Source organism: Rhineura floridana, chromosome 12 (genome assembly GCF_030035675.1).
Source record: "Rhineura floridana isolate rRhiFlo1 chromosome 12, rRhiFlo1.hap2, whole genome shotgun sequence".
Classification (NCBI taxonomy): Eukaryota; Metazoa; Chordata; class Lepidosauria; order Squamata; family Rhineuridae; genus Rhineura; species Rhineura floridana.
This window is the reverse complement of record NC_084491.1, coordinates 15,102,534-15,125,623: the sequence shown is the minus strand read 5'-3', so window position 1 is coordinate 15,125,623 and position 23,090 is coordinate 15,102,534. Positions and strand designations below refer to the sequence as shown.

Here is a 23,090-nt window from a genome sequence, read left to right as displayed (position 1 = left end):
TAAAATTACTTGGCTCAGTTCTCCATTCCTCTTGCCCCAGGATCTCCCAAGTCATGATTCTATCACTATGGATGAAATGAGTCATGAGGATTGTAGGTGTTGACGCCCTGAACACAAGCTCTGCAATTCCATTTGTGGACAAAATCATTAAGCCCTTAAAAAAACATTGACGACTCTGTTTTCTTTGCAGATGGAGGAGCCAAGAAAAAGACAAAAGGGTTCCTTGAAACTGGAGAACAGTATTAGGTATGGTCCTTCACTGGCTTCATATCTTGGGGTTACTTGGGGGTTTCAGTGCCTAAGACAAAAGGAAAGACATGCTGAGATCACATAAAAGAAAAACAAGGAGTCTACAAGAGTCTGCAGGATGCAACGCTCAACACACAATTTGTTAGCTATTTTATTTCATTTTAGATATTTATACCAAAATGGAGGTGCTCAAGGCAGGTTGCATAAAAGTAAAATAAATGCAGTAATAAAACCGTGATGTTAACTTTAAAAAATACAAGTTGAAAAAAACAAAACAAAAAAACCAAAAGTAGTATTTGAAACAATAAAAATAAAAATCCCCCATCTCATTTCTCTGGTTGCATAAACTGATATATGTTCATATATACAGTATATACCTATCTTCAATCAGTTCTTGCCACCCATTGAATGTCTTCCTCCCTTAAATTATTTCCACCTTTCACCCTTTCAGTTGTCATGACAATATAAGACCTTTCTTCATTGGCTCATTTGATCTTCCAAACACTGGACTGGACACATAGAATTCCCTTGTACTGTACTTAGAGGAGGAAACGCCAGCCATCAAAGCATGATTATCACCATGTCTTAAGATGCTGCCATCCCATGTTCCAAGCACCAAATGAATAAGAGGTACTGATAGCCACCAATTTGGATAAGGCTATCAATGGCTATTGTCCAAAACAGCTATACTGTATTCTACCTCCACTGTTGGAAGCATTATGTGTTTTGATACCAGCTGCTGGGAATCACAGGCATGGAGAGTGGTGTGCTCAGGTCCTGCTTGCAGGCTTCCCAAGGGCATCTGGTTGGCCACTGTGAGAACAGAGTGCTGGACTAGATGGGCTTTTGGCCCGATCCAGAACATGCTTCTTATGTCCGTATGCCTCTACATTGGATTTTGTGGCTTGATCCCTCTTGGGCTATTAAAAAGCCAGCTTATATGCTACTTTGCTCATACTGAAAAAAGCCCAGCTGTGCTTATTTAAAATGCTGAAGGATCCTTCCCACTGGCTATTCCTATGTGTGTACAAAAAGCTAAAGAGGATTGAGATTCTGGTTTGTCTCTCACCTTTCCCTGTTCAACTGGAAAGGAGAGACAGAGCCCCAGCAGTGTCAAATTCACCCTTGTAACAGCTCATTTGCAGCAGAAAGGCATCATATTGTCATAACTGGTCCTGCCACTAGGTGGCAGCTTCTAGAATGGTGGCAAGGTGTTAACGATACAGCCCTGGGTATCATATAGCCTGCCCTCTGCTCCCTAAACTAGCCTGTAAAACTAACCTGAAAAAATAATATAGTTCAATGGTAGAGAATCTGCTTTGCATGCAGAAAGGTTCAATTCCTGGCATCCCCAGATAGAGCTGGGAGGGAAACCTGCCTGAAACCCTGGACAGCCACAGCCAGTCAGTGTAGACAATAGTGATCTAGATGGACCGACGCTCTGACTCAGCATAAGGCAGTTTCCTATGTTCCTAGCTTGTTGCAGTCAAGTGTACTGCACATGAATGGGAGTGCCATGATGTCCTTTGCCTCAGGGATCTGGCCCAGCGCATTGCCATACAGAGGAAGAAAATGCCGGCTTGGACTTTCCATCTCATGAGACGATAGGAAGGCTCCTGCTGGATCAGGCCAGTGGCCCATCTAGTTCAGCATCCTGCTCTCACAATTCTGGCTATCCAGATGCCCACGGGAAGAAGCCCACAAGCAGAACCTGAGCACTTTCCCAACCTGCGACTCCCAGCAACTGGTATTCAAAGGGGTACTGCCTCCGACAGTAGAAGACAGGAAGGTGTCTATGATAGGAAGGCAATAACACTCTGAGGTTCCGCATCTTCACTGCTAATGTCTGTCACTGAGGTTTCTGCATCCTGCATGCTCCTTACCTGGGATGGAGGTGGAGGAGCGGCCTTACGCTTGAAGTGGGGAGAAGGAACTGACCTCATTGCTGCTGCCTGCAAGACAAGTGCCAGATTTTCCTGATCAAATGCCATGTATTCATTCATTATTCTCTCTCTCTTCAACATAATAAGCCATCCAGGCAGCTGAGGCTTGGGGCTTATTTGAAAATGGAATAACAACAACAACAACAACAAACCACCCTGGTTTTCCACAAAAGTGCACAAGGCAGCTTTTGCAAGAGACAATAAAAGATTAAAAACACAACCTAAAAACAAAAGGAAAACAAATAGCAGTTAAAACAAACAGCAGTCTTAAAAAGCAGCAGACAATGATGTTCCACATTTGTTAGTGATTTTGTGCAAAAATAAAAAAGTCTCAAAGGCTTGTTCTGTTAGTGCAAGGATTTATGCTTGTGCAGCGGAACATCCTCCTCCTCTCCCCCCCCCCAAATCTGTTCTGGGTTTCCCCCCAATCCTCTGGAGTAGATCCAAGGAAGGTGCGAGGCATGCACAGAGGTAAGAGGTAGAGGGAGTTCCTTTACATAAGCATAAATCCTTGTGCTAACAGCAATGGAGGTTGGTCCATTAAGACAAAGGAGGCCCTGTCCTACCAATTTCAGTCAGCCCTCAGCCAGCCCCCACTCGCCTACCTCCTTACTTCCAGCCAGACCAGGGGGTTGCCCTTCTGTCAGCTTCCTCCTCCTCCTCCTCCTTAGCTTCAGTGTAGCTCTTGTAGAACTCATCAGGAAGGAGGATGGGGACAAAACTAGAATTAGCTGGCTCCACTTGGCATTGGCTCTATCCTCACCTACTGTTTGGGCTCCCTGACTTCCGCCCCACCAGTCCCAGGGGACACTAGCCACCACTGGCTAACAGGACAAGTGCATTGGACACCACCCGAAAAGACCTAACTAACCTAAAAAGTGAGGTGCATGGGACTGCATACTCCTCCTCTCCTCTGGCTGAAATTTCTCCTGCCAGCATCAACTAAGGCTCCCCCTTAATCAAGGCTGCAGATAACAATAGTTGCTTCTAAAGCAGCCAGACTATTTTCTCTGGTTGCGTTTTGAAATGACTCTCTTACAGCTGGACACATCTCCCTTCCCCACAGCTGATTAGGACCACCCACAGCAAAGTCTTGGGCCAATCATTGTGTCTGCCTGAGCCTACAGCAAAGTGTTTTCATTGGACACAGCTAGAGTGGCAACCAGGTTGATGGCCAATAAGTTTTGAAATCTGCATGAAGCTGTCTTCAAGGTAAAACATGTTGGAGCTGCATCTTCTGAGATTTTGGCGTAAAAGGGCCCAGAGTCTGACTAGTGTCTTATGTCTCCACATTCAGAAAACAGAGGTGGAGGCGCATAGCCACAAGTGTGTCAGGATCTGAAACCAGGATTTTGAGGCTGCTTCCATAGTTAAGAGAGAACCTCATTAACTATCAAGTCCAGACTTTGGAGGTGACACCATCTGAACTCCCCCTCCCATGGCATTTTTCCTAAATGCAGCCCTTTCCCCTCTCACTACACCTCATTCTGAAACACATGAAAACTAACAACTCATTGAAGAGTGTTATTCACACACTGTATGGTTTAATTTGGATTCCTGCATTGAGCAGGGTTTGGACTCAATGGCCTTATAGGCCCCATCCAACTCTACGATTCTCTGATTATAGTCACACCAGCATTCTGCCAGAAAGGAGAAAAAATTATTGAAGCAATGACTGTTAAGAAGTTGGCTTACTGTGTTGCCAGTGACAGGACTTAAAGCTGGCTTGGCTGTTGGAACTGGAGGTGGAGGGATATTCGGCTTTACGATTGGCTGGAACAAAAGAAAATAGGAGCTTATATAATGCATGATCAACACAGAGTTGTATATCGAGACAGACAGACAGGATATCTGAAGAAGCCACCATTTTTCAGGGGACGGGAAAAAGGGCAAGATCAGTACTGTCTGTGTTCTTTTCATACTCAGAGCCTGGCTCTGCTGTCTGCAGCAATGATCAGCTAACAGTCCTCTTTTTCAGGGCATATGTGCACAATATAGACTTATACTAGTTTAACACGCATTCCCTTTTCCCAGGAAACAGTAGCTGTTTGAGGGGGGGGCAAAGCAGAGAGTTCTCACCACTCTCATCAAACTACAGTTGCCAGGATTCTTTGTGGGAAGTCATGACAATCAAATTGGTATAAAACCCATATACATTGGTGGTATAGATACATCATGAGTGCACTTTCATTAAAAAACAGAGATTACTCAAAGGGTGAATTATGTGCTGGTCATGAAACAAGTCTGCAATCTACCCTAAAACAAGTCCTTGTACACTTTGAGGTTATTCACAATGTATTACTCTTAACTGGCAAGCTTGCAATTACCTGGTTCAGAATACAAATTTGACCAACTCGTGATCCCTGCATGTATGGCTGTTGGGGAAAGGTAAAAGCTCAGTAGTCGAGCAGCAATGTTACGCATGCAGATAGTCCTAGATTCCATACCAGGTGATGGTCAAGACCTCTGCTGAAAACCTTGGAGATTTGTTGCCTGTTAACCTCTGATCCATGGCCCAGATTAGACCTGCCATTCCAGCCAATTTGGTCTGCACAGCTATTTTTGGCAGGCCATGCCTACTCGTCATTCACCTGACATCACATGATGACAGGGGTGAGATAGGTAAAGCCATTGTTGCCAAGAAACAATCGGAGAACAAGAGTGTGTTCCTGATTGTTCCTTGACAATGGGGCAATGTTTAAATTCAGCACAAATCCAGCAGGCTCAGATCCACCTGACGTCATATGGTGTCAGGTGATTGACAGGTGAGCAGACATACACACCGATCAAAAGTGTCCCACCTTTTGATTTGGCCCACAGGGCAAAAGTGGTTCACCAGCCCTGGTCAGACAATGCTGGGCAAGAGGGGCCAATGGGCTGACTGACAATAAAAGAGCTTTGAATGCCCGAATCATTCTTTTATTTATCTAGACCAGCATTCCATAATAATGCATGGAAAGATGAAATAAATAAAGTGTACAACCTCTTATCTATGTTTGCTGACTCAGTACAGTCTGTTTGTCAGTCCATTAAAACACTGACCTCAAAAACCTGGGGTTCAACACCTTACTTGCACTTCCATGTGCCATATGGAGTGAGCTATGGCATTTCAAATATGGTGCCATATGATCCCCCCCCCTTGCAACTCCAATGCATTCTGGGTGGCCAGTCTTGGGGAAAAACAATACTGGGCTTGATTGAGCTTTTGCCCACTCCAGCAGGATCCTTCCTGTGTTCATTTAGGAACTTACCATTTTGGCATTTTGATATATAGCCGGCATGTGGTTGGGCTGTTCATCTGGAATTTGCTGAGGAACAATAGGAAGTAACATTTGATTAGTGTTTCTATAAGGTAGAATAGTTGCCTACAGTTTCATGCCACCTAATTTGCTAGAACCCTCAACATCAAGTAACAATTCAAACAATTAGAAGTAGCACGTGATTGATTCTTCCTGGATTTTTTTGTTTCAAACCACAAGGCCATATGTTTCAACATTACCCCAGGTTGAAAAACAAAATCTGCATGCTGATGAAAAAGATCATGTTGGGGATAAAGGTTTTGCCTCTGTGCTATGTTCATTTTCTCTCTCTCTCTCTCTCTCTCTCTCTCTCTGTGTGTGTGTGTGTGTGTTTTAATGCAACTAGCACCACAATTGTATACATGTTTATTCAAAAGTAAATCCCACTATACTCAATGGAGCTTACTTCTGAGTAGGCATAAAAAGGATTGCACTGAGATTTTTTTAAAAAATAATTAAAATAAAACACTTTCATTAGTAGAAATATATTTTGCTGTCAAAATGATGAGATGTATAGATTGCATATTACATTACATTTTGTTGGGTTTGTTAGATTTTAGTATTATTAGGAGGAATGAATGGATCAGTCTATTTCTGATAAGAGATAGTTTAGCATGTGTTCATTCATAAGTCTGTTGCATCCCTTTTGTGCAATTTAATCTGTGAATTTTCTTTATAACAACCTACATAAAAAATTGTATTTCAGTACATATTTGGTACATATCTGTCAAAGTATCCATTTCTAAATGTATTTTACCCCAAAATATGTATTTATATACATTTAATGTATATAACCTTGTACATTTTTGAGTTGAGGATTGTATTGCAAAATTCAGAGCAAAATCTGAAGAATAACTGTATTTTGATCTGCACATTAATCCAGACACTGCAGATTGGTCAGTTCATACTGGAATTCACTGAGAACTAATTTCACAAGCATCCCTAGTGACCGGTGTTGCTATAGTCCATGCTTTAAGCATGAAATATTCCATTTAATTTTACTTACAACACAAACAGGTGGTTTGTTTGCTTGGGGTGGAGGTGGAGGAAGGAGAAATCTTGCAGTGTTGACCTGAAAGCAGAAAACAATGAAAAGATTTGAAAATGGCTGAATTTTATTCAAAAACATTGTGCCATTTTTGCTTTTAAAAAAATTTAGAGTTCTGGGGAACTTAAAGGCTACCAAGTTTATTGTGGCACTTTTGTGGACTAAAACCCACTATATCAGAAGTGTTATCCTCAGTTGCCGCCTTGGGCCCCTACTGGGAGGAAGGGCAGAATAGAAATAAAATTGATGTGCATAGCACACACACACACCACACACATGCCAGAGAAACGTATAAATGATAATGTCAGGACCCAAAGGAAAAATGCAAGAAATACAATCTGTGATGGGGCCAATGTTAATCCTACTCAGAGTAGACCCATTAAAATTAAAAGACAGGGCTAACGTAGGTCCATTCATACTAACACATCTACTCTGAGTAGACATTAGTGGCCTCAATCCATAGTCCCACTGCAAGCCCTGATTTATTGGGGAAATGGGATCTGGCAGGGTAAAAAGGCAATAGTCCTCCTGGAGGATGTCCAATCTCTTATCATGCAGGAGAACAGGCTGCACCTGCATGCCCCATCTCCTCTGCTGCAGTCCCACTGTTCTCCATGCACTGGAGGAGACAGTCTGAAGCAGGGACTCTGAGGATCTTGTGTGAGCAATAAGGATGGTGTAGAATATTCACAACATCAGATTTGGTATCAAACGCTGGGATAGTCCACAAGTTCATCTCATCATTGAACAGTCTCCTGGTCTTTGCGTCCATTCATGACTGTTAGTGACACCATAATTTTTTTTAAAAAAAATCTGTGGTGACATTTACTTAATTATTCATGTAATTATTTTGTAATCTGCTGCTGCTGTATACGTTATATAAGTAAACCTTTTTTTAAAAAAAGGGAGAGCAGGAAATTGCAATAACTAGCAGAACACAATTTATAGTGAATAGGAACTGACAGCCCATTTGACCAATTGAAAAAAGGAACAGAATCAGATAGTGAATCCCATCCCTTGTGAGCAGGCTTTTAAATCAGGTGGAAAGATGTGTGTCTACAGCCCTATTCATGTATTGTAGGCTGCCTGCTTGAGACCTTCTCCTCAAAGACATGGAGGGCGCCCCCACTCTCTCCCTCACACAATTCTAATTGTGTGAGGGGTCCAACACTCAACTAGGGCTAATCTGACATTTGCAAGGGCAAAGGGTTGCATCCAATGCTAGTCATACCCAGAGTAGACTCATTGAAATTAATGGTGCTAAGTTAGTCATGCCCATTAGTTTCAGTGATCTACTTTGAGTAGGACTAGCATTGGATACATTGATTGTACAATCTATACCTATATATATCTCTGAGTTCGAGAGTAGTGGTGCTTTCAGTTTTAATCCAGAAAAAAATTGCTCTGTTCCAAGTATCAAAAAACTAGGAAATCCTGCTCTGAAGACATCTGGAACAGGCCACCAGGGGTGGAAAAGCCTGTGGCCATCCAGATGTTGCTGATCGACAACTCCCATAAACTCTGACCATCGGCCACACTGGCTGGGACTGGAGTCCAGCAACATCTGGAGGTTCCCCAACCATGCTCCCCACTGTTGTAGTCATCATAGAATGTACGTTGTGGCCTCAGAGTGGGACTTGCTATAAAATACTGCAAATTATTCCAAGCCCTAAGAGCCGTTCAGGGCTCTAGCCCCATTGGAACAGGAATCTTGTCACCTTACTGAAGGTTTCTGACAGGGTGGGAACCAGTTTCAGGCAGGGGAAAGAGAAAACAAAGACACTTTTTCTCACCCTCCTGATGTTTTCTCCTAACGTGCTATATCACCTGGCATCATTTTTTTCTGTATTGTTCCAATTTTAGTACATGTGTTTCCGAAGCATGCACAGGCCTTTGATAGTTATGCTGGCCTCTACTCCGCTACTCATCATTTTTGTGGGGTGGGGCAGAACTTGTCCTTATTCTGCTATTGGATGAGCATTTTAAGAATTCAGTATGTTACTTTTTTAAAAAAAGTTGTTTAAAGTAACTAACAAATATAATAATAAAACAAAAAATATATATTATGCTAGAGGCTCAGTTTTGGATCTGGCTGCCATCCTTAGCATTGTATAGCTAAATGTGGCATGGGGTCTCTAGAGTAGGAAAGGAAAGAAAAAATGCTTTCCTTTCCCCTGAATCATCCCCTGTATAATGCAGGGAAAGGGTATTAACTTCACCGCATATATCCCTGCATCCCTAATTCCCACATGCAGATTCCTTACTATATCTCATTAGAGGCTTGTTTAGTCCAATTTTATCTTCTTCCCTTCATCTTCAGTTTCCTTCCCGCCCCTTTACTGACACCTCAGCATTTGGTATACCCTGGAAGCTGACACTGCAACATTCCATCCATTCTGGAGGCTGGCATGTCCTTCTCAGGCTACTTGTTGCTTTTCTTTAAACATTACCATTCATCCGTTCATTTATTAAATTTATATCCCACCCTTCCTCCCAGTAGGAGCCCAGGGTGGCAATTTACAAACTTACATACTTCTGGGTTACTTAGGAAGTCTCCCAAAGCATGTAGATATTTTACTTCCAGATTGATAGAACCTCAGCCACCTGAGTTCACTATTATAGGGAAGGATTATACAGCCATGAGAGTGGCTGCATACTATAGCCAGCGTGGATTTTTCACATTCTGCAATGTTAAATTGAAAATACCCGCATGCCATTCTGATCCTTTCCATAAACTCATTTCAAAACAAAACCTTACAAAACTTATAGTCCTGACTCAGAAATGCTTGCTTAACAACCCTCTCAATTTTCATGGTGATAAACAAAACAGTCAGAAAGAATCGAGAGTTCAAAGTCTAAAGAGAGAGAGAGAGAAACCAGAGCCTTTTGGACCTTTTCTCTCTCAGAGTTCTCATAATCTGTTGAAATTCAGTAAAAATCAGCCATGTTCACAGAGTATCTGTAATCCTGTTACCGATCTTGTCCCATACTCTGACCTTCATCTGCCGCAGTGTAAAAGTTTAAAAAATGTCTGGCTGATTTTTAATTAATTTAAGAAATTTTGCATTGAACTGAATGATAATGTTAGGCATGCTCAGTAAGAACCAACTGTCAGTGTTCTAAAAGCCTCACAGCTGCTGGGCTTGGCTAATCAGGGGGCCACACCCAAACCAGACTTTGATTTCACTTGAGACAGTCATGGCTTCCCCCATAGAATCCTAGGAAGTGTAGTTTGTGAAGGGTGCTGAGAGGAGACTCCTATTCTCCTGACAAAGCTCCAGTGGCCAGAGCGGTTTAACAGTGAGCTGCTCTGATTGAAGCTCTGTGAGTGGAACAGGGCCTCTCCTAGCAACTCTCATCACCCTTCACTAACTACACTTCCCAATATTCTTTGAGAGAAGCCATGACTGTCTGAAGTGACCAGTGTGGACGTGGCCAGGGACAGCTTTGGTTTAAATTTGGGTGGGAGGCTACCTGTGCCTGTTGTAGAATAAAAAGGTGGGGTAAACCCTGAAAAGCAACGATACTGTCCACAATCTTTTCCTTTTGGAAAAGAAAGGGACTTCCCCTCTGCCCAGTGCCACCGACCCAATCTCCTCCTCTCCCCTCCTCCTACCCTCCCTGCCCCTCCTCTAGGTCAGTGTTGGACTACAACCTGGGAGACCAGGGTTCAAATTCCCACACAGCCATGAAGCTCATTGGGTGACCTTGGGCCATTCACTGCCTCTCAGCCTCAGAGGAAGCCAACGGTAAAACCATTTCTGAATACCGTTTACCGTGAAAAATCCTATTCATAGGGTCGCCGTAAGTCGATATCGACTTGAAGACAGTCCATTTCCAATTTCAAACATGATCACAAAAATAAATCCCATTGAACTCAAAAAGTATACAAATGATCAAACCCACCCTCCTTTCTCCTCCCTCCTATCCCCTCCAATCCTCTCCCCTTCCCCTCCCCCTCCTCCTCCCCATGGTCAGTTTTACCTATCTCAAGCATGATTGCACGGGAGTAAATACCACTGAACTCAATAAGCATGCAAATGATCAAACCTGCCCTCCCCTGTCCCTTCCTTTGCCCCTCCCCAATTCCCTCCTTCCCCCTCCCCTCCTTCTGCTCCCCTCTCCCCTCCCTTTCTCCTTCCCTCTCCTCTCCCCTCCCCCTGCTCCTCTCCCCTCCCCCTGCTCCTCCCCCATGGTCAGTTTTACCTATCCTAACCATGATTACATAGGAATAAATCCCATTGAACTCAATAAGCATGCAAATGATCATTCCTGGCTTTCCCCTCACCCTTCCTCCTCCCATCTTCCTTCTTCCTCCTTCCCTGCCATCTCTCCCTCCTCTCTGGTCAATTTTACCTATCCTAACCATGAACTCAATAAACATGCAAATGATCAAACCTGTCCGTCTCCTCCCTCCCCCTCCTTCCTGCTCCCATCTCTCTCCTCCCCTCCCCATCCCCTGTGGTCAGTTTCACCTCTCCTAAGTGTGATTGCAGGGGAGTAAATCCCACTGAACTCAATAAGCATGCAAATGATCAATCCATTCTCAGCAAGCTTGCACAGGATCCCATTTCTTACCTCCCAGATTAAAAAGCAGAGAAATTCACTAATAGTCCGCTGTTTAAAGAATTATTCATGCATTGCAGGAATTTCAGTAGCATTGTTTTTTAAATGTTTTAATCTTTCTTGCTGTTTTCTTGTTAATATCTGGTCTGTGACCATAATAAAACAATTCATTCATTCACTTATAGGCAAAAAACCTTGCGTTTAAGAATGTACCTATAGCCTACAGTTATTTCTATCAAACTTTAAAAAGCAGGGAAATCGGGTAGCTATAGTGAATGCACCAGGGGAGCAGGAGACCTGACCTCCTCTCTGAGATATTGGACTGCCCTACAAATCTGTCAAAACACAAACACAATTTGGGTTGGTCTTTCACAGTCCAAACCACTTCCTGGGTAGCATGGAAGAATTTGGTAATATCTGCCTCTGAGCATATGGTGAGTGGTGGAAACACCTGCAATCAGCCCAAATAGTAGAAACAAGACATGTGCTGTGCTGATCTTGTTTTAGCAGGGACATTCTTAAACCGCAAGGTTTTTTGCCTATTAGTGAATATTTATTATAACCTTACACAAAAAGAATGGACTGCTAATGTTATAGGATTCTAGTATATGGTTGACTGCTGTTTAACTAGTTTGTGTTGTTTCTCACCTCTGGAGGGCCAGGCACAGGGCCAATATGCTGTTTTCTCTTCTGTTCTTGACCTGAGAAGCCATGGTTTGTGGCTCCAGCCACACTCTTGTGGGTGCTGTCATAAAACCAGTGAATATCAGTAATGAATTCTGCTTTCATGCTAAGAACATCTGTGATCTAAAGCCAAAATTTTCTGGGCAAAACTAGGTATGATGCAAGAGACACAGGGAAACTGTCCAGATATCATGATGATGCTGATTTAAATTAATTACATTTATATCCCGCCCTTCCTCCCAAAGTTGCTCAGGGCTCTTAGGGGGAAGCTCTGGATTTTGTTAGTGAAGCAGATCAGGGGAAGGAGGCATATCTGATCTGGAGAGCTGATTCCAGAAGGGGTAGCTAGGAAGCTATGGTTCAACCCCATGGCATTTTGAAATAAACCAATTGGAATTCACATACAAAATTCTGCACTTCAAATTTTGCAATGCAATTTTGGTATAAAAAGGCATACACAGTTGTATTTAACAGGGAAAATGCATATTTGATAGGAAAATGCATTGAAAAGCAAACAAAAATGTATTTTAGGGGAAGAATACATATAAAATGTGTACAGTTTAGGGTACAAATAGGCTGATCTCTCCATCCACAATATGGAGGGCCACAAGTTCTTTATCCCCACTTTAATTCAAGATAGATATTATAGCTTCAAATGGGCAGGTTTCTGGCATTCATCTATTAATTCTCTATTGTTCAAACTAGGCAGGCATGGTGTTCCATCTCACTGCTCAGTTTGGACACACATGCCATTCCTAGTGTTGGATGCTTAGCTGATCTGGCAATTAAACACTTTTGTAAAAGTTTAGCTGAGAATTATTCCACTGAAAGCTTCACCTTTGACTTTTTTTCTTCTTTAACATTTGGTAACGGAACAAGACGATGATGATTATTGCTGTGACAGCAATGACTACCAACACTGCAATAATGATTATGATATCTGTGAAAAAAAGCAGAAAAGCCATAAACAATTCTGAGATTATGCTGGAAGAGTCATGTGAAACACAGAGAGACAATTCTTGGAAATTATACTTCCCCTAAGACTCCATACTCCTCATCTATGACACAAAAAATTCCAGTGTTGTGTAGTGTTTACAGTGTCAAATTTGAACTAGGAAGACCTGATTTCAAATCTCAACTTACTGAATCCATAAGGTGCCCTTCGGTAAATCACACTCACATTTAAAGTTCTAAACCATGAATTATATTTTTATTTAACAAAATTTACATACTACTTGTCACAAAACCTCTAAGAGGTTACAGGAAATATTAACATTACCAATAACAACAGTTATCATAGATAAATCTTGGCAGACCCCACACCTTCCCTACTCTCCTCCTCCTCCTGCATTCACTGTTGACTAAGCCACGGTTTCCCATGTGCTAAAAACTCAGGGAACTGTGGTTCATTATAACTCTAGTTACTTACCAAATTATATCACAGCATGGGTTGATCTTGGTTTGCAATAACTACAGAGAATTAGAATAAACCACAATTCCCCGAATTTGTATGTCAGAAGATGAGCATGGTTTAGTCCAAGGTGACTAACTTTCACTCTTCTCCTTGTGTGTGAAAGAGGAAGATGAGAGGTTGTACATGAGCCTGCCCCAGACCTTGCTGCAGATATAATCATGTGGTAGTCTGCTGTTGCCAGAGTGGTAAGCGGTGGTAACACAGCCGAAGCTCTGCTCATGGCCGGAGTTCGATTCCAACAGAAGGAGGAAGTCAAATCTCCAGTAAAAGGGGTTGAGGTCCACTCAGCCTTCCATCCATCTGTGGTCAGTAAAATGAGTACCCGGCATACGCTGGGGGGTAAAGAAAGGCCGGGGATGGAACTGGCAATCCCACCCCATACATATGGTCTGCCTAGTAAACATCGCAAGACGTCACCCTAAGAGTCGGAAACGACTCACACTACAAGTGCGGGGACACCTTTACCTTTTATACTAGCCTGCTTTACAGAAGTTGTTGTACGGATTATGACAAGCTAATGTATGTGAATTGCTTTGGATGCAGATGATGATGGTGATGATGATGACAATAAATGGGTGCGAGAGAGGAGGAGAGAGCAAATCATATGTGTGTATTCCATGGGGCTCATGTAATCATTGCTTTTGCATATGTATGGCTATTATTATGTAGACTTGCCTTTAAGAGGTTAAGATTGCAAATGAAAGCTTATAATGTTGTTTTCTCACTTTGAGCACCTGCAATGAGGGCAGCACGTTAGAGATTGAGTTCAAGAAACGGTTAAATGAGTGCTGAACCTACACCCAGCAGTTGTCTTCTAATGGGCTGGGAAAGGACCGTTTGATGTACCCTCAAGGAGTAGCTTTGAAGCTGGTAGATAAGCTCTAGTGAGCTGCACGTGCTAAGGAACATCAGCACACATGCCAATAGAGAGGAGCATGGAGAGGTCAAGATGGCCAAGTGGGTCTATATAAGCTTTAATGAGCTGCATGTGTCAGGGAACAGGGGTGCATGTGCTAAGAAAGGGTGGCATAGACAGGTCAACAGGTTCTGCTTACACCAGCACAGTGTTCTCGCACGTAGATAAGATGATCCATCAAGTGCCTTGACACCCCAGATCAAGGGACCGGGATACTTCAAAGATAGTAAGATAGTAGCATAGACTTCATTAATCATAGAATGGCTTTGATGCTTAGGTTGATGTAGCATTATCAATCATGTGCCCTGTCAAGATATGATGATGTTGATGTAAGATAGCAGCTAACGATGCATTCCGTCACCATGTGTGCCTTGCCAGGATTTTCTCTATAAAAGGTGCCTGCGCCGTTAGCTCAGTGTCCAGACCTTAACGCTCTCTGTGAGAGACCTTGGGCCTGTTCCACTGGGTAGGCATGCCTGTCATGGCCCAGTTCAGTGCTCAGACTGCAAGTGTCCATGCAGGGATCTCGCAGCATGTTCCATTTATTGGGTATGCCTGTGTGCTTGTTAAATTACTCAATAAAGTCTCCCTGTAAGTAAACTTTTGAAGCTGTCTCATTGACTCTTTGGGATTGAACTTAAAACTTCAGCAAGCCCACAGCCAGGGCAATACATATGTGTCACCCCAAGATCTTTGGAGAGGACAGGATAAAAACATAATAATAAATAACTGTGATGGTAATAGACAAACCATAGCTGCCTTCTCCATTCTCTTTCCAAAAAAAGCCATTCTTCATTCAACTTCTAGTTCGGAGAAGGACCATGCCACAGTTAAGTAATGTGCTAAGTAAGTAATTGGAGCCTTCTCTGGGAGAAATAGGAGCTCATCTTCCCAGTCATCATCAAGCCAGTAAGAATTCAACAGGATGGCATCTTATTGAATTCTAGGATGGTTGCATCTGCTTTTCTAATGTCTGAGGATTCTCCCCTAAATGAAACCCTACTTAACTGGGAGTACATCCCATTGACTTTAATAGGACATTTCTGAGTAGACACGGTTAGAATTGCACTACAGTAATACCTTGCATTAACATACTCAATGGGACCAGACCAAGTTCGTAAATCGAAAATGTCCTTAAAGTGAAGCACTAACTTTTAAAACTTTTTTTCCCTCTCCTTCATGCGGAGCCTCAAAGCCCCGCGCTAAAGCCTCTGCTGCTGCGCTGCCGCGCCTCTCAGCTGATCACAATCGCGCCTCCCAGCTGATTTGCGGTGCGCGATCGCGTCTATTTCCACCTCACGTGCTAAAGCCTCTGCTGCTGCGCTGTCGCACCTCTCCCTAACCCTAACCCTAACCCTGCAAGTGGTTTGCTAGCTGTGTTTCTGGAGAAATACAGGCATATGGAGCATGTACGTTATAGCGAGGCGACGTTAAGTGAAGCGACGTTAAGCGGGGTATGCCTGTACTAAGTTTATGGGCTGTATTCAACTAAGTCCTACTGAGAGTAGACCCATTGCAATTAATGAACTAAGCTAGTCATGTCTTGCTTTTAAATATGTTTTTGAACCTTTTAAAAGATGTTTTTAAAGATGTTTTGTTTTAATACATATTAAAGTCTGTTTTTAAGATGTTTTAGAATGTTTTTAGTGTCTTGTTTGCTGCCCTGGGCTCCTTCTGGGAAGAAGGGCAGGATATAAATTTAATTATTTAATTATTTAATTATAATTTAATAATAATAATAATAATATCCAGTGAGTCTACTCTGAGTAGGACTAGCACTGAATACCAACCATTTTTTTCTTGTTCTTTTTTTTAAAAAAACTTGTCATACTTTGAAGCTCCTGAATTTGCTAATTTCTCAGGAGAAACTTGAGATCATTCAAAGATGCAGAACAGAGTGTGTGTATACTATGCTGCATGTACTGGAGACAGGCCTTCGGGAAGGCAAACCAACCTAATGCAACTGAAATCAGTCTTGAGGGAAGAACTTAGGAAAAGCAAAGGACAGATGCCCAAATGACAGCAATGCACTGAGTTCTCCCTTCATAACCCCATTAATGTGCTATAGAATGTACCCTTTGTTCTGATGTTATTGCCTGAGTGATGATTCACTACCACACCAGTCCAGCTATCTGGTGCAGGAAAATACACCAAGCAATGGCTAATGCTGAACTGATGGTCATATCCAAGCAACTTCTACTCAGAGCAGATACAATGAAATTAATGGATCTAAGTTAGCCATGCCCATTTCGCAGTTGCTAACTTTCAACTCAAATGAGAGGAGGGTGTCTCTGAAATGGGTGACAATATTTTAAGGTGGGATTTTTGGAAGCATTTGTGGTGAGGAGGACTTGCCATTCGTGGTGGTGAAGCTGTATTACTGCCCCCACCTCCCATAAAGGCAACAATAAAGCTCATTCTAGCTGCTGGTAGCCGCCATCCTTCCCCCTCCAGAATACCCAGAAGGATGTTGGATTTGGGGCATTCTGGGAACAACATGATATTAATGGGCATGATAACGCAGATACATTCATTTCAACAGGTCTACCCTGAGCAGAATTTTGTTGGATACAACCCATCACAAATGAGAAGCCTGCCTCCAAATCCATTGAAAAATGCCCCCCCCAAGAGCCAAAATTCTCCCTCCAGTTAATCATCCATGAATGGGGTGCTGAATTTGGAGAAGGTTGCATAATGTTAGCCCAAAGACAAGAGAATCTATTGTAAGCACTGGAGACTGTTGGCTCCAATGTCAGTGGGACACTGAATCCCCTTCGTGTTTTAGTCCAAACCAAACTGCTCCTTGAAAGTTCAGACTAAAACCTGGAGCAGATTAACTGCCCCACTGATATCAAAGCCACCAGTATCCAATGATTGTAAGCTATACAGCATGTTATGGAAAGAAAGGGGAGGGAATGAGAGAGCTGGCTTCTGCTTTAACTCACATCTATTTGCTGTGGGGTCATCGCAATGTGGTGGCGCCCATCCTTCTTCACACTGGCATTGCAGCTCATGGTCACATACCTATGACAGCACAGATGTGGCATTAGTCTCCAGAACAAGCACATGGCAAAGAAGCAGACAACATTTTTTTTATTTTTATTTTTATTTATTGGAAGGACGTCTATCCTGCCTTTCAATCAGTCCTGATATTTGAGGTGGCCATACCGTGCAAATCTTAAATCACTTTTAAATATATATATATATATATACACACACACACACACACAAAATTAGATAGATAACGAAGGCCTAGTTCTCCCAAAATAAGTGCCTAAGGGGGGAGGGGACTATCTAAGTAACAATGGCCAATAAACTGTTATGTTGCAGCCAGTCCTAAAACTGGCCTAAATGGCAAGCTGTTAGTCAAAGAAGACAAAGAGAGAGTCAGGTGTGCTTCTTGAAGAAGGGAAAAACTGCCAGAAAAGGGCTTGTCTATCTGAGCTTCAAAGGTGGTCAACATCTCCTTGTGGAAAGGATTAGCTCTCATAGATGATAGAAGTATGTCTTTAAATACTGGTTGCTGGAAATCACAAGTGGGGAGAGCCCGGTTGCACTCAGGACCTGCTTGTAGGCTTCCCAGAGGCATCTGGCTGGCTGCTGTGAGAACAGGAAGATGAACTAGATGGGCCTTTGGCCTGATCCAGCAAAGTTCTTCCACATTTAAGCTGTGATGAGAGCCTTCCTGAAGAAGTCAAACCTAGACCTCAGTGACAGTAGTAACTGTGACTCTGTACCCAAACTTCCTTATTTAAACAAGGTGTTTGAGTGTGTGGACACTTCTCAGCATCAGGATATTCCCAGATGGCTCCTGACCTGGTTTTAGAACCGAACCTATCTTAGTCAGGGCAGCGGAATGCAAGTGGACCTCTCAGCCACTTGCAATATCATCAACCATATAATAGTCTCCTAGGATGCATGGGTGGGATGGATTTATGGGGCATTGTTCTTCAGTGACTCCCATCATTGCTAGAGATGATGATTACTGGGATGCCACTTTTCTACCCCATAACCCCACAATTCCATCTTGTCTCCCTTGCTATTCAATATCTACATGGAACTGCTAGGTGAAGTCATCCAGAAGCATGGGCTGATGTCTCAGCACTATGCTGATGAAACCCGTCTTTTACATCATCCAATCCTAGGGAGGTGATGGAAGCAATTAATTGGTGTCTGGGGTCAGTTCAAAAGTTGATGCAGGTAAAGAAGCTGAAACTTAATCCAGACAAAATGAAGGTGCTGTTTGTCAGAAACTGTGTAATATGGAGGAGGATATTCACCCTAACCTGGATGAATTAGCACTCTCCATGACAGAGCATGTATGCACCTTGGGGGGAGGGGGAATTCTCAGAATCAATGCTTTCCATGGATACTAGGTTGTCAAGAACACCCTTTCACCAATTTGGTTGAGGCACCAGCTGCAACCTCTCTTAGAGGAGATCGTCTTAGCATCAGTTATCCATGCTTTAAGATACTTCCAAGTTACATTGTTGCAATACTATTTAAGTGTGGATGCCTTTAAAAAAAGTCTTGGAAATTTTCCTTGATTCAAATGCAATGTCCAGACTTTTATGTCATGCCTGGCAGTGTATATGTGCTCATTTTGTTCCAGCCCCATTGGTTACTTGTCAGTTTCCAGGCTCAATTTAAAGTGCTGGTCTTGGTTTCTAAAAGAACCCTAACTGCTCTTCGGACTGCTTGTCTCAGTGACCATCTGTTCCTATATGAACCTGCCCACACCTTAGATCTGCCACAGAGGCCCTCCTCTCTATACCATCATCACAAGTTCAAGTGAGTGGGCGTGGGAGTTGAGGCATTTTCAGTGGTAGCCTTCGGGTTGCCCTCCTTGTAAAGTTACACCTGCCTTCCTTCCTGTTTTCCCCCCAGACAGTTTATTTAACTGCTGTTTTACATGGCTGTAAAACATTTTAATATTGCATGTCTGTTCTTTAATTTATTATCAGGGTTTGCTTCTGCCCCCTTCTTTTGTAAGCCTCTCTTCTATTGGTAGAAGAGTGGGTTATAAATAACAACAACAACAACAACAATGGAAAGGTAAGTATTTCACTGGCATCTGGTCCAGGGTGTGGAAGGAATTTCGATTTTATCCCTTCAGGCCAAGAATATTTACTCTGTTTAATTTGTTATGGCTAAAATATATTGTTTGCAGTGTTCAAAAATAATGGGGAAGTAATTTGTTTGGAGTTCTCCCAGCACTTTGTCAGAAGAGATTGTGGTTTGTGCTTAGCAAGTTTCCGGAGCCACAATCAAGGCACCTCAGTGTTAAAGAAAAAGAGGAGCTGTTGTAAGAATGTTTTCTTAGGAGAAACCACATATGCTGAAAATGTATTGAGTAAAGTTTAGAACTATAACTCTTCTTTAGATGTTTTGGGTGTCTTGTTTTGTACCTTGTGAGATGTCAAAACATGGGCAAAGGGCCCTTCCTCTTTCTCTAAACGGACATAAACAGTTTGAGATACTGGGACCAGGTACCTGCCCTCAGGGGAGGATACTCGGGTAGGGATTGGCCCAAAGGGGTCATAAGGTACAATGTATGTATGATGCATAAATCACTTTCCTGTTGATTGGCAGAGTGAAGTTTGAGAGAGGGCTAGGATCAGCTCCCGTCGGAGAAATAGGTGTGGGATTCAGCTGGCTTGAATCCCTGGGTAATGTCCACAACCACACAAAAGGAATTAAATAAGGAAAAAGAAGAAAAGGAAGATTTAGGAGAAGGCCCCTTCACTCCACAGTGTTTTCAATTGAGAGGTAGAGGAAGAAAAAAAAATAAAAAAACGCTTCGCTTTTTTCCAGTACAGCTTGCATGGAAATCCTGACTCCGTCTTCAGCCGATCGGCATGCCTTCTTATCTCAGGGATTTCCTGATCAATTCCAGCCGCCGACAGCTCAACGAAGTCTTGTGGAAAATCTGATCGGTTCTCCTATACCTTGGAGAACATTTAAGCCAGTCAAAGTTTCCTCTTGGCTGGCTTTTAACCTGAAAAAAGCTTCCTCTGAGGCAGAGATCTCTCAGAGACAGTCACCAGCTGAGCACTCACTTCCAGGAAGTGGCTATTGAAATTAATGGACTTAGTAGAAATGGATAAATTGACATGTTTACTTAGAGAAAAATCGACAGATACATTTCTTAAGGAATGGAAGTCTCTCTTAGACTTTTTGTTGAAAGATCAAAATAAAATGATGATACTGGGATTTGATGATTAATTAAGACAGCCTATGGAGAAAAGGGATTCTGTATGTATACATTAAGGGACAGGTTTGATGTATATTATATACTTATAGCTGATCTGCGACAAATCGGAAGTCAACTACTTTATTTTTATTTTTTGTTGTATTGTTATGTTTTTTTGACTTTGTTTTGTTTGTTTTTGGAAAAATTTGAATAAAAATTATTAAAAAAAAAAAAGAGAGGTAGAGGAAGTTGTTAGATAAACAGTGGAATTTGAAACTGGGAACCAAGTTCAGGAGGTGGGCTTTGCAGCATATTAGGAAGCTAGGATTCAGACCAAAATTAATGCACCCAAGTTATACTAAGATAAGAATATATACCCCACAATCCATCCTCTGGATTTTGTAAGGAACAAATGTTTAGATCCCAAGCATTACCGAGGATTTGTTGTTGTGGAGAAAAGGAACATTTATAGCAAAAAAAGAGTAAAAGGTGTACAAAGGTGGTCAGTTTTACCCACTTGTCTGTGAGCTCCATATCAGACTTTTGCAACAGAGAATAAGGAAGTAAGTTCAAAGTTTGTGGTGCCTCCGAAAAAGGGCATACCGGTGTCCAAAATGTATGAGAAATATGGCATGCTTCCAGTAGAATTCTTGTCTTTGTGGCATGCTCATATAAGCAGTTTAGGCAAAAAGCAGCAGTTCCCAGAAGAAAGAATCTTCGATTTAGAATTAAAATCATTAAAATGGCTTTGCAAGGTAGGAGTTGGTTTTCCAGTTTTGACAACTACGCCCCCCTAAAATAAAAGGAGGGTTTATTAAGCTTCTGATAAGTTACAGGGTGAGTATAAATTTAATTTGGGTTATTAGTGTAGGGCCAATTGCTTTAAGATTTGGAGCTGCCATATGATTTTGCATGTATATGATGTGTTTTTGTTTATCCTTTTTTTGGGGGGGTCTACCCTATCCTACCCCTTTGTTGTCTAACGAGTAAGGAGGATTTTTCCTCTAACAGGGGACCTGGGCCCCGTCTCGTAAGCACCTTTGGGCATTAAGCCAGCAGAGACTGAGAGACGTGGGGGGTGAATAGTCCTGAAAAGCCATCAGAGCCCTGCTGGGAAATTGAAATTTATATATAGACATTCAGGTTCTTAGGAAAACTTGGAATGTTTTTCAGGTGTAGTTATGAAGTAGCGCCCGAGTGGGGACGCTCACTCAAGATTAAAAATAATTGGGATAGGCAGCATTTGGTTGCATAAGTAGCTGCTCCCAGGAAAGAGGTGAACAAGGGCATGGAAAGAGAAAGGGGGAGTCATGACTATAGTAGTTACATAGAAGAAGGAAAATGAGACATATATATAAATATAAAATTAATTTGGCTAATTTAATTAGGGGGTGGTGTCATGAGTGTTGTTAAATCAACCATGATTTTAAGACAAATTGTTAGTTGAAAAGCGCTGATTGGGGAATTCGGTACACAGAATTGGTGCATGCGTATAATTTAATCATTTGATAGGATCCTATTAAATAAGCAGGGAGCGATATTTAAGAAGTTGAAAGGTATTCCTGCTATTTTCTGCTAGCTGGTTTGGATTATTGGTGCTGCCACTTTCCTTTGGTGGAGACTTATCTTATTTCAACGCTATAAAATCAGAAGGGCGTTGAGATGGGGGGTGTGCCACTTCTTAGGGACAGTTGTTGAATTAAATATTGGATATTGGCATGTGAATTTTAAGAATATTATAAGTTTTGTTAAGGGAGATAAGTTGATATATGATAAGGCCTATAGAGGAAACCACAGTTTCCTCGGAATCAGATTTTGATATTGAAGGAATAATATGTATTTATAAACAGTACTGTGATAAATTTTTGTATGTACAGAAAACATCTTATAACAGCTGTTAAGTTTTTCCATTCTTTCCTGTGATTGTTTCGAGTGTCTAGACCTACTATCACTTTCCGTTTTTGGTGGGAGGTTGGGTCTGGATTTTTGGATAGGTCATGAGATTGTAAAAATTGTGTTATTTGTCTGTTTTATGCTTTCATGTCTTTAATTATGTGATGTAGATCTGTTTTCTTGTGTGTGTGTAATTATTTTTTTTAAGTATTTGGTAAAGTAATGTCTTGGGTCCTCGGAATTTTTATCATGTCTTTGTTTAATCATTGTCATCAGCTTTTTAGGGTTAATATGGGGAGACTCATAGTTTGATAAGTTGTTCCACCATAGGCTGTTCTAGAGTAAGAGCAGCTGTTCGCCAGAAGCTGCCCACAAAGGATTCCTATTTAAGGAACAGGAGGAAGTGCTTTCTCTAGTGCCTGTTTCTTTGTGACAACGCTATAAGATAAGGGGCAATGTAACCATAAAACCAGAGTGGGCCTTAAGTTTGATAATAATAACTGTTGAGTATTGGGGCCTTCTATAGAGGGAAAGTGATTGTGTCTGGCCCGATGGTTGTGGCAGGTGGCCAACCGCCATGACCAGTAGACCTAGACTGATGTTGCCCATTCAATGGATTCTTATGCTTATGCTTATATTGTTTTGCCAGGAAAAGGGGGGTGTATGTGAGAACATATAAATTTCATGGCAAAACAATGTCTGGTTATTTATGTGAGAATTTCACTGTAAGGGAATTCTTTGCTTTGCTTTGCTTAGGGATAAGGTAAAATGAAGTACTTAGATATTGGTTTCTATCCATAGATAGGCTGCACAATAAGAATATGT

The 23,090-nt window shown here is 42.0% G+C and overlaps 1 protein-coding gene across 2 annotated transcripts in view; it reads right to left on the bottom strand.

Annotated features, from left to right (window-relative positions):
• Positions 1-214: 214 nt before the first annotated feature.
• Positions 215-23,090, bottom strand: part of LOC133368291 (zinc metalloproteinase-disintegrin-like NaMP) — a 111,048-nt gene continuing 88,172 nt past the window's right edge. For both annotated transcript variants that reach the window (XM_061592334.1, XM_061592335.1), the window contains exons 18-25: positions 17,125-17,203; positions 12,627-12,729; positions 11,754-11,850; positions 6,498-6,563; positions 5,444-5,500; positions 3,888-3,965; positions 2,133-2,201; positions 215-298 (exon numbers count right to left, since the gene is read on the bottom strand). In XM_061592334.1, the coding sequence (XP_061448318.1) occupies positions 266-298; positions 2,133-2,201; positions 3,888-3,965; positions 5,444-5,500; positions 6,498-6,563; positions 11,754-11,850; positions 12,627-12,729; positions 17,125-17,203 (582 nt within the window). In that variant the 3' untranslated portion in view covers positions 215-265. The remainder of the gene's footprint in view (positions 299-2,132; positions 2,202-3,887; positions 3,966-5,443; positions 5,501-6,497; positions 6,564-11,753; positions 11,851-12,626; positions 12,730-17,124; positions 17,204-23,090) is intronic.